The sequence below is a fragment of the Pinus tabuliformis genome, chromosome 6, assembly GCF_031772625.1.
Source record: "Pinus tabuliformis cultivar Carrire ecotype Pingquan chromosome 6, CPIR1, whole genome shotgun sequence".
Lineage (NCBI taxonomy): Eukaryota > Viridiplantae > Streptophyta > Pinopsida > Pinales > Pinaceae > Pinus > Pinus tabuliformis.
The window spans coordinates 382,140,057-382,152,298 of NC_142292.1; the positions used below are offsets into that span (position 1 = coordinate 382,140,057).

General features: G+C 39.7%; 1 protein-coding gene across 1 annotated transcript; it reads left to right on the forward strand.

Moving 5' to 3' along the window:
- Positions 1 to 4,826: 4,826 nt before the first annotated feature.
- LOC149258916 (uncharacterized) lies at positions 4,827 to 8,339 on the forward strand. The gene has a single exon (XM_089441929.1). The coding sequence runs from the start codon at positions 4,827 to 4,829 to the stop codon at positions 8,337 to 8,339; it is 3,513 nt and encodes a 1,170-aa protein (XP_089298055.1).
- The last annotated feature ends 3,903 nt before the right edge of the window (positions 8,340 to 12,242 follow it).

A 12,242-nucleotide genomic window follows, 5' to 3' on the forward strand; every position in this document is an offset into this window, starting at 1 on the left:
CGGCAGTTGACCCGGTTTTGCCTTCAGAGGTTCTATCTTCGAATGACACCATCACAGAGGAGAATAAAGACGACACCGTCCAAATTCTCTTCATCAGCACTGACTCTGATGATCAAGGGGGCAATGCCACCATTCCTTTATCGCAGGAAGGAAGTTCATCAGAGTGACATTCGGCCGTCTATTCGGTCCCACCACCAAGCAACCTAGTTGTGTCCTTTGACTGGAACCAACTAGGCAGACCCCGCTTGCCAGCTAGCATACCATTCAGAATTATTGTCCAAATATACAGAATGGTAATGGCTGGCACAGTTATTGATGAAGGGGCATCTGTGAGTATCCTTTCCTCTATTGCTTGGAAAGTGCTTGGTTCGCCAGCGCTTTTGCCTGAAATGAGAAATCTATCAGGCTTTGATAAAGGAACCAGTCGACCTTTAGGGATCCTCCCCAATGTGCCCATAACATTGAAAGGGAAGACCGTTCAAATGAACATGATGGTCGTTCAAGGACCCTTGGATTATAACCTACTCCTTGGACGAGACTATATATATTGCATGGGAGCCATCGTCTCATCACTCTTTAGAGTAATGTGTTTTCCGCATGAAGGAAGAATGGTCAAGCTCGTGGACCAACTTTCATTCCCCGGATCACGCATCGCAAATAGTCATATACCATCCCTAAATGGTCTATTCACGCAAGAAGTGTCTCAACCCACGGTCTGTCCTCCTGATGAGCGCGAGTAATCCGGGAGGATATGACTGGAACCCAGGGGGCATGTGTCCTGGTCTGCTTCGGCAGAGAATTTTGGGTATAGGGTAGGTTTCCGCGGGAGAATATGACTAGTCCGTACCCCGTCCGTCTAGGAAGAGGGTTGTTCTAGAATAAGATTCTTTTGTCAAAGTTATGTGAGTGAAATAAACTATTTTTCACTCACCTTTGTCTATTTCGGTAGATATTGCCGAGGAAGTGTTTTGTTTAAACTACTAACGAGACAATCTTTGGGTAACCTGAAAGAGGTAAGCCTCTCTCGTTAAAACAAATGTTTTGACGGAAAAGAAGTAGAGGTAACTTTGAAATCGTACTTTATGCCTGGGGGCATGCAAACCTTTTGGAATGCAAGCAAGGGGTGGCTATTTATTTTTTAAATTTTTAGGTCCTCCCTTTAAACCTGTAGGTCTAACCCTTTAAACTCGTAGGATTAGTCGTTTCCGAACTTGCATAATGAAAGGATCCGGGGCAAAGCTTACGTGAGATGAAGCTCCATAAAAAATAGCATCTCAAATGAGACACTCTTATCATATGACTGGTATAAACGAGCAGTTTTAGCATAAAGTTCATGCTCGTTAAAAAATAAACGCAAGGTCCGAGCAGTTTTAACGCGGAATTCATGCTCGTTAAAAAATAAACATAAGCACCACCCGGTAAATAACCACTGTGAATGTTAACCTTATCAGCCATTAAAGCCTTGGTCGTGTTTGCACCGTCACCTCCACTTTTCATTTGGCCGATCGTTCACCTCCATATGATTGTTTACCCATTTTGAGGAACAGCTGCGAAGAGTGATTTCACCTAGCCATCCTTGTGACACTGCCGTGATTGGAAAATTCCAACCCGTACCTGGAATCAGCTGCTAACCCTGTTTATCACTCATTCCTCAAAAGACGAGTCTTCTTTAAGCTCTTTTCAACTGACTCGTAAAATATGAAAAGATTGCCGAGTTTTGGCCTTCCAGCTCGTTAAAGTGACCGGAAGTGTTATCCCTCCTCTGGATTTTAATCTTTTTGGACCTGAGGGATTATTGCACAAAAAGATCGAGCGCTTGTTTTGTTCGGCTCGTTAAAACGATCGAAAACTCATCCCTTCTGTATTGTTTTATACTTTTTCGGACTTAAGGGATTAGATGACGAAAAAGGAATTTTGGAGTTAACTTTATGTACCTTTTCAGACTCTCTAAAAATGAAAAGGGACCGAGTTGTCTTTGTCGTTAGACTCGTTAAAATCACTAAATAGCGACAAACTTGTCTTTAGACGAGAACGAGTTTCACTATCGCTAGGCTCGTTAAAACATAGCGATGGGCTTGCCCGAAGGGCAGGTTATAGAACAAGCATATGTTATCCTCCTCAAGCTTGACAAAAATAAAGAGGTACTGGTCAGCAATGACTGGGGAAAAATTGGGAGAAAACTAAAGATAACTTTGATGGTAGCAGGTTGCTCTTGAACATGACACTTTTCCTCCGTACCACAATCGGGTTGGGTTGTTTCATTCACCGGTCACATCACCATGGTCTTGCCATACCATCCATAATTGGGGTAATGCTACCGATCCATCGCATCAGTGTCGCCATATGTTCAAGAGAAGTCATTCAGAAAGAGTCAACCGGGTCCCATCCACTGCCATACATTATCCTTCATCCATTCATGACCGCCACCCTGAATCATATGTCACAGATCGTTTTCACCTCCATTAAAATCATTAGCTCCGTTCCGTGTCACTGATGTGGGATTCATTAAGGCCCTCCTTTGACGGATCGCTTCTTGTCGACATCAGCTCATTATCCAAGAAGTTGATCTAGGAACACCCCCTTCAGTACTTTGAAGCTTGCATGCCTCAATGGCAAGTTTCTCACTTCCGGCGATAGGTATACATCAATGACCTTCGACCAGAAGATTTTGCGTGGTGTTCGACGCCAAGTCCTTTATTCACACCACGTGAATTGTACTGCAGTACCTTGAGGGTCATTATCATTATCGGTGATTCCTCTCGCACTTGTTAACAGTTTACATCATTGACCGGTAATCAAGCGATGTCTTTCCATGTTCGACTTCAGCGCAATTCTCACATGGATCGACTTGTACTTAGAGTAAAGATCGAACGAGTTTGAAGACCCCGGATCTAGTTTCATCCATCTGGGCTGCGATATATATTCAGGAAAGATAAAGACATTTGACATGTACATCATTGCAGCAGATGATCATCCTACTCAAAGGATGATAATTTCACCAAAATTATCAGTCTACCATCAGACGATCGTCTGTTCTATGTACAAAAAATGAATTTATAAAGTTGAGCATGGGAATGCCCGCCTCAGCCAGATCATGAAAGCAATATGAATCATAATGTATTGTATTGTATCTTATTACAGGTCTCCTCCCAGCAAATGGATGAACTTCAAACCCTCCTGGATAAAGCATTTCACCCGATAAACGGCCTCATACTTTAGGGGGCAACTGTTATAGACATTTTTGTGCCTTGCAGCATTGAGCATGAAATGTCCATAATCTAAGGGATCCAAAGTCCCTAAACATGTTGTTCCTACCCCTAGAGGAACAAGGCTAACTAACCACAGCAATTCACAGAAGTTCTCCACCTGAAACTGCTCAAAAACAAGTCAATTCAGGATCATGTCAACTGCTCCACTGAGCATCTGCGCTGAATGTCAACTGCTCCACTGTCTACCTGCGTTGAATGTCAACTCCAACAAAGGCTACCTGCGCTGAGCGAGATTGGACAAGTGGCAGGCTCATTCCTCAATGTGTCAATGCCCAGGAAGCTTCCAAAATGACACTTGCCTTAGGGAATTCGACTGGTGATGAGTAAGAGGTTCCAAATCTCCAAGTGGAAGCAAGAACCTCCAAGTGGACTCAAGAACTGATAGAGGGAGAGGACACTAGTCAGATCTCAAGCTGACTCATCCTCTCTCCAAAATAACTATATATAGATCTCTCCTCCATGAGATCTAGGGGCTGGAATTTTGTTATTGCAAAGAATTGCTGTTGGTTTGAGACTGGAATCATTGGGTGCTTAATGCTTTGAAGGGAGGTGAAGATAGGAATTCCATTCTGTTGGGAAGGAGATGCTGGATTGGAGCCCTCTGGGTTGTATCTCTTCCTGAACCTTGTTATTTATCAATAAAGCTATCTTGGTTTTCTCCTATATACTGATGTATGATTGCATTAGTGTATTTGATTTATTTCTAATCCTGAATCATTTATAAATATGAATATCTGCCTTTGTGTTGTGTTCTTCTCTTGTCACAAGTAGCTGTTCTCTTGTCGCAAGTAGTTGTTCTCTTGTGATCTCGCAGGAATCAAGTAGCTGTTCTCTTGGGCGAGCGAGGAGGCAAGTAGCTGTGAACACCCAAAGAGAAGAGGATCTGGATCGAGGGACAAACGGAAGACACCGGTAAGTCCATTGATCTCTCCTCTTTCACATTTCATAAAGGAAGAAACCAGAATAGCTATCTCTGTTTGTTGCTAAGGCACTGTCACACCTTAGGTGGATAGGATCGTCCTGCATAGGCATTTTTCCCCACAACACCTGGGCACCCTTTGGAACGCAAACAAATTTTCAAAGATCAAAGAGGTCGCCAACACCCATTGGCTGCTCTCTAAGCTGCAACACGTCGATTCAGATGAGACTCTCTGTCTCTTCAATGTGTATGCTCCAGCCAGCGCAGGTGAGAAAAAGAGTTGTTGGGAATCCATTAGAAGCATGGCAGATTCGGAAGATTTAGTGAATATCATCATTGCAGGGGACCTTAATCTTACCCTTTCTCTGGCTGAAAAGCGTGGAGGAAGCGTTGTAAGGGATCCGGCGTGAGAATGGGTTGAGGACCTGCTTCAGGACTGGGACTTGATTGATATAAAACCTTCGTCAGGCAAGTACACTTGGTCCAATAAAAGACTTGGCCCCGGACACATCACTGCAAGGTTAGATCATTTTTATGTTCAAAGTACTTTCCTCATTCTTGGTTTAGAATCTAGAATGCATATCCTCCCTTGTAGTGTCTCTGATCACAGACCCATCAAACTTGATCTTCTGGCTCATATGGATCAAGGTCCTATCCCTTTTAAATTCAGTCCCCTTTGGGTTAAAGAACAGTCCTTTATGCAATTAGTAAAAGATACTTGGAAGCAACCAGTCAATGGCTCTGCCTTCTTTGTTTGGGAGGAAAAGCTCAGGAGAGTGAAAGCTGCATTGAAATCTTGGGTAAAATCCCTTCCTAACCCAGCAGTGGAAAGGAAAAAGATCCAAGAATGTCTCGAGATTCATCAACTGAATTCGGAAAATGAAGAGATCACAAAAGAAACTCTAGATAAGGAAGCTGAACTTCAGGAAAAATTTCTCAAGGCAAGTCTGGCCGAGGAAGAGTATTGGAGGATTAAATCCCGTAGGCTTTGGCTCAAGGCTGGAGATAGGAACTCTTCCTTCTTCCACAAGCAAGCCCAAGCCCGGAAAAGTTTCAACTCCATCTCAGAAATCAAGGAAGAGAACATAAACCACAGAGACATACAAAGTATAAAAAAGGTTGCTTTCCTCCACTTCAAAAATTTGTATAGTGAAAAAGAGGGCCTGGGGCACACATCAACTTTAGTGAACGAGGTACCCTCTCTGATTACTACCAGAAAGAATCAGCTTTTGGAAGCAGAAGTCACCAATAATGAAATAAAAACCGCCCTCTTTGCAATGGAGCCAGATAAGGCCCCGGGCCCAGATGGCTTTACTGCCAGATTCTTGCAGAACTGTTGGCAGATTGTGGAAAAAGACTTATGCAGAATGGTCCAGAAATCTCAAGCTTGTCAGAAAATTGGGGGAAGCACCAACTCGGCTTTCCTGGCCCTTATTCCCAAGGAAAAAGGCGCCAATTCCTTCACCAGATTTCGTCCTATTTCCCTTTGCAATATAGGCTATAAGCTGATAACAAAAGTGATCGCAAACAGACTGAAAATCATCCTTCCAGACATTATTCCTGAGAATCAGGGAGGTTTTATTCAGGGAAGACAGATTGTGGACAATTTTATCCTGGTCCAAGAGGCGATTCACTCAAGCTTGAACCGGAAAGAGAAAGGAATGGTTATCAAGCTAGATCTTGAAAGCGCTTTTGACAGGGTGAGACACAGATTTCTGTTCGATGTCCTGCACAAATTTGGTTTTGGCCTCAAATTTATCAACTGGATCAAGGCATGTATTAGTGAGCCCTGGATTGCCCCTTTGGTGAATGGGAGGGCTACTGACTTCTTCAAAGCCTCTAGAGGGCTGAGACAAGGGTGTCCTCTCTCCCCCTTGCTCTTTGTCCTCCAAGCTTCTGTTCTCAGCTTCCTCCTAAATAAAAAGCAGACTGATCAAGAAATAATGGGATTGAACATCGCAAGAGGTGTCAAAAACATAAACCATGCGCTATTTGCGGATGACTCCCTTTTGCTGGGTGTTGCCTCCTTGCCCACGGCTAAAAAATTCAAAGATGTGGTGGATGCTTACTGTGAAGACTCTGGAAGCAGCCTCAACAAAGGCAAATGTCACATCTACTATTGGAATTCTACTGCCAGATCCCTCCAAGCTATCTCCAGCTGTTTCGGCTTCGCAGCCTCCTCTTCATGGTCATCTTTCAAGTATTTGGGGCTCCCTGTTTTCCAAAAAAGGGCCCTCAGCAGAGACTGGTTGCCTCTGTTGGAAAAATTTAAGCTCAAAATCCATTCCTGGGGCTTCAATTGGCTCAATCTGGCTGGCAAGACAGTGCTTGTCAAAGCTGTCTTGAACAGTCTTCCCATATACCAATCTGCAGTCATGATGGCCCCTATTGGCATCATGAGGAAAATGGAGGATTACATAAGGAATTTCTTCTGGAAAGGCGGCAAAGCAAATGAGAAAAAAATTCCTCTATTAAACTGGGACATAATCTCCTTGCCCAGAATGGAAGGTGGCCTGAATTTCAAGAACATCAGTAAGCAAAATATCGCATTGGGTGCAAAACTACTATGGAGGATAATTGCCCCAAATCCGGGTTGGGCTCAGCTAGCGTTGTGGAAAAAATACTTCTGTGGGCAGAGAACACGCTGTCTGGACAATCCCAAATCAATATCCGGAACGATGATCCATAAACTGTGCACCAAAGCTTCCTCCTTAATTAACCTCCATGTGCACTGGATCCCTGGAAATGGCAAGCGCATCAAAATCTGGGATGACCGTATCATGGGTAGTGATCCCCTATCTGAAGATCGCTCTCTGGTTCTGTTGAGAGAATGGATGGACAGAGCGGGTCTTAAAACTCTGTGGGACATATCACACTGGGAGAACGGCGAATGGCAGAGTTGGGTTAATCTAGAGGTGCCTCAGAATCTTTCCAGAGACTATGCCATCTTCCGATCCCTCTTAACAGGCAAAGCTCCAATGAACAACAGGAAACCTGACACTCGGGGATGGGGTCCGACCCCTGGGTGCTACTCAGTCGCGCAAGGTTATAGACAGATCTCTCTGCAACCTCATGTTCCCCCTGATCCGAAGCCCTGGCAAGGAATTTGGTCTCAGACAACGATCCCTAAAATAGACTCATTCTGCTGGCTTCTTTGCCACCAGAGAATCTTGACTGACGACAGGCTTCGAAAAAGAGGCTACATAGGGCCATCCCGATGCTCGCTATGTGGGGACGATGAAGAAAACGCCTCCCATCTAATGCTCCGCTATAAGTTTACTACTGAACTATGGAAAGAAGCCTTAAGCCCGTGGAGCGTAGACTTCGCCCTCCCTAATCGCTGCTCTGATTTGTTTTCAAACTGGAAGTTAAGGTACCTAGGTGGCACTCCTCAGAACGCCCACATCAAAGAAGCCTGGCTCGCCCTCCCCAAATTAATCTGCTGGCATATATGGCTGGAAAGAAATCAGAGGATATTCAGAGACAAGAAGAGCGATCTCAAGATTATCTGGGTAAAAATCAAAAGCCACCTAAAAGACTGTTTGGGAGATCAGCTTGACGGGGCAGATCTAAGCGGACAAGAAGCTGTATGGGGCGCTTATCTTGATCTCCAATTCACTGATATTGCCAGGCATCCCTCTCCTCTAAAAAAATGGCAAATACGCCTTGAGGCTGCAGAATTCTTTGAGTTTTGCATCAAGAAGGCAAGAAATGCTCTCTTTTTTGACGGGGCAGCAAAAGGTAATCCTGGTATATCCGGTGCAGGTGGAGTAGTCAAAAGTGCAGAGGGCAGAACTGAATTAAGATATGCCTGGGGAGTGGGCTTCAATACCAGCATTCAAGCCGAAGCTCTGGCTCTTCTCCAGGGTCTCAAGCAGCTCATTTCTCTGGGTATCAAAGAGGCAATTGTATTTGGGGACTCCCAGTCTATTATAAAGGCCATTGTGGACAATTCTTCTCCTTCAGATTTAAGGTTATCAAGATTGATGAGCAGAATTAGATCCCTGATAAATTCCTTTCAGAATCTGGAATTTCTTCATGTAAAGAGAGACAACAATAAAGAAGCTGATGCTGAAGCCAACAAAGCGGTTCTCCTCCCTCTCGGAGTCCTTCTAAGAGACGGAGACGAAGGCTGGGATCCCATCCCTTAACTGTTTGTTTAAAATGTTTTACTGTCTTTTATTGGAGCAGTTTGTTTGTATCTGTAAATCAGGAAAGATAGAGAAGATCACTCGAAATATAGTTTACAGAATTCGCAGGCTCACTAGGGGGGAAGCCATTTGGTTCCTATCCGAGGAGAAATCTGAGCTCTACCTATTTCTTTGTAACCTGAAATGAGGCATTTCTGCTGAGAATCAATATATCAAACTAACCGTTTCTGTCAAAAAAAAAAACATTATAAAATTAAATTCAATCATTTTTTAATATTATTTTAATTTATTTATTAGTATATATTATATTATCTAACTTTCCATTATTATAATTTTTATTTGCTAAAAAATTAGAGTAATACCAATTTTGAAGATTGTGTTGTTTAGAACTAGTGCATTTATGTTCAGGATCTTGCACAAACATTTGTTTCTAAATATGTAAAAAGTAAATTTTGCAACTTTCAGTTTTTCTAAATATACAAAAAATAATGTTTTACAACTTTCAAAAATTTAAAAAAAAAACAAAACAAAACATAAAATTATACATGTAGGTAAATTTTAAATATTAATATTTATATGAAATAAAATTAAATAATATTTTAAAAAGAATATTTTCATTATTTTATATAAAACATGAAAAAAATCTATAATCAATTTATCAGTACAAAAATTTATTGTGTATTTAATAATTAATGTAAAAATGAGAATAATTTTATTAATCAATAATACTATTAATTAATGTAAAACTTATAGCTTGTAAAATTTTTATAATTAATATAAAAGTTTAGAAAAATTAAACAATAATATTAAATTTGTAAATATATATTGTATAGTTAATTTTCTATTATTACAGCTTTTATCTTTTTACAATTTTATTTTAAAAAATAAACTAATAATATTTTTGAAACTTGTGTTGTTTCAATATTATTATAGTAAAAAGTTAATCACTAGTTGTGAAGGGAACTAAACTATTTATGTAAAGGACATTGCAAGAACATACATTCCAAATATATAAAAAACAAATATTTTACAATTCAAAAAAATTGTAAAACATGTTTAAAAGTTTCTATGCATGTAGATTTAAAATACAAATTGAACAATTCACTCATTTGTCAAAAAGATTGAAACAATACTCTCTAAGAAATCATAAATCTTAGTGTTTTGGAAAAAATGTTGCAAACCAAAAACAAGTTAAACAATAATATTAATGAAAAACAGATTTATAAAATATATATTTTTCCATTAGTATAACACTTATATTTTTTAAATTTTATTTTAAAAAATTAAAACAATATCAGTTTTGAATCTTGTGTTATTTCAATATTATTATGGTAAAAAACTAATTAATAGGTTTTTTTTTCATTGTAATGTGATACTTTTTTGTTATTCATTAAATATGAATAAAAAAAAGTTCAGATTTTCAGTATTACAAACTTCCCAAGAAGAGACTAGAAATGGCTTTGTAGGAGCAGATTGATGGAAAGGACTCATACTAGGCAAAATCACAAACCTTGAGTCCCATATGACACTGTAGAACTGAAATAAAAAGATAATAATACCTTAGTAAAATGTCTATGTAACAACTAGAGAAACATAAAGTACAACTAGAAAATACAACCGTTTAACAAGAATGCTTGAGAGGGCATTTAAAACCAGAGTTGGCCAAGCTGGCCTGCAGACTTTGGAGCAAAATTGCTGGAAAAAATTCCTGTCGCCAATCAACTGAGTGTTGTGCTTTATGTCATGAGATCAATAGAACTAGTGTGGGTGCTCTGGATCTTGTTGTCAGTAAGGTTTTCAAAAATAATTATTCTTGAATCCAATTTTAGAGCTCTCTTTGAGAGAGAGTCCGCTATGGACTTGAACTCTCTATAAGTGTGTTGAAAGGTAATATCTTGAAACTTTGATTTTATTTCTTTAATTCTAAGTTTCTATGCTTCTAAATGTAGCACCTCCAGGTGAGTCACTCCTTTCATCCAATCAACAACATATTTTAAGTCACGGAGAATGTGCATATGGTTAATGTTTTTTAGCTTAGTAAGCATCATAAGAGTCCATGCACCGATCAATTCAGCCTTGGTATTTGATCCAAATCCAATTCCAATTCTAAAATGGATGGATCTATTTTTTGGCAACTTAATCATCCCTCCTCCTCCACACACTTTCCCTTGTGCTACCCCATCAAAGAAACCCATCGACAAATTCTCTGGAATGAATGGAAATTGAACTCTTCTCTGAGGTTTTGTTTTCTGAAGAGGAAGAAATTCCCTGAAATGGGAGATGATTTTCGAGACTAAGACCGGGATATATATCTTAGCATCTCTAAAAATGATTTTATTTCTCAACAACCAAATACTCCAAGCAACAAATATAGGAAGGGTACTAAGATGTTTGTACTTCTTCTCCCAAGTAAAAAGAGTTTCTTCAAAGGATGACTTCTTCATATCTTCTATAATGCCCAAAAACTGCAGCACGAAGGACCATATTGCTTGAGTGAAATTGAAATATATCAGAAGATGATCAATGGTTTCTTCATGTTGATTCCATAAAACACATCCACTCGGTCTCTCAAAACCTCTTTTTTGAAGGTTTTCCCAAGTCAAAAAAAATTTGTGAAGCACCAGCCAAATAAGACATCTTAGCTTGGTTGGAATATGCCATTTCCAAATATATCTATACCACCATATATCAGTTGTTTTAATCTCTGAGTGCACAATCTCTTCATATGTTGAGTTGGATTTGATCTTTCTATCTGATAAATTCAAGCTCCAAACCAAAGAGTCCCTAAAATTATTCAATTCTGCTCCATTAAGATTTAGCTATTTTATGAAGGTGTTCCATTCCTCTACTAAAGCATCCCCTAATTCCAAATTTGTTGTTGACATCCAGTAATTTTGATAGGATTGAGAGGAATTTGGATTTTTTATATTTTGAAGATAGATTAATTCCTTGGATGCTAGAGCTTGTCTTAGTTATGAAGTCAATTTGTATACTTTGGCACCATTGATAACGGGATCCTTGCCAAGGATTACTTGCATTACATCTCCCACTTTCCAAACTAACCAATTGGAGATATGGGGCTAGGAAGTCATGAGAGCTTTCCATACCATAGAGCCTATTTTGGGGGAGGAATGTGCCTATCTTCTGATCCAATTCACAATCTTTTGTTTTCTTATATATTTTTAGCTTATGAAATGACTCCACATACCTTCCCCAAATAGACTTCTCCACATATTTTTCAGAGCTAAAGCTTTGGAAAACCAGGATAAATTTTTAAAACCCCAACCTCCTAGATTTTTTGGAATAGAAAGGATGCAACAATTAGCAAGATGAATATTTCCTTGGTTGTTTTTTCTAGCCCATGAAAAGATGAAAATCAGTTGTCTGGTCATTGCAAGGATAGCAGCAAGGATTTTTGCCAAGGACAACCAAAAAACAGGAATATTCTCCAGTACATGTTTTTCCAAAATCATTCTATCACCTAACAATAACCAGTTGTAGCACCAAATATTAATTCTCTGTTCCACCTTTTTTATCATCCACATCTAGTCCTATTTGTGGTAGTTATTAGGTTTAATATAGAAGTTAAGATATTTAAATCCCCTCTACAATGTTGAGGTATGCAAGGGAAGAGAGGACTAAATTTCTGCAAGAATGTCAGGCCTGACAGCATGTTGATGGAAAGATGATTTGGTGAGATTAATCTCCATTCTAGTGGGATTGCAAAAGAGAAAAATGCATCTATGGAAAACCCTCCATTCAGATACAAAGTCTAGCACCAGTAGCAATACATCATCCACAAATAATAAGTGGGTGATGTGGTTATTTTGGAAATCTTTATGCCTTTTATGTTACCATCATGCTTTTCATTCAACAAAAGGTAGCTCAAACCTTCCATCACTA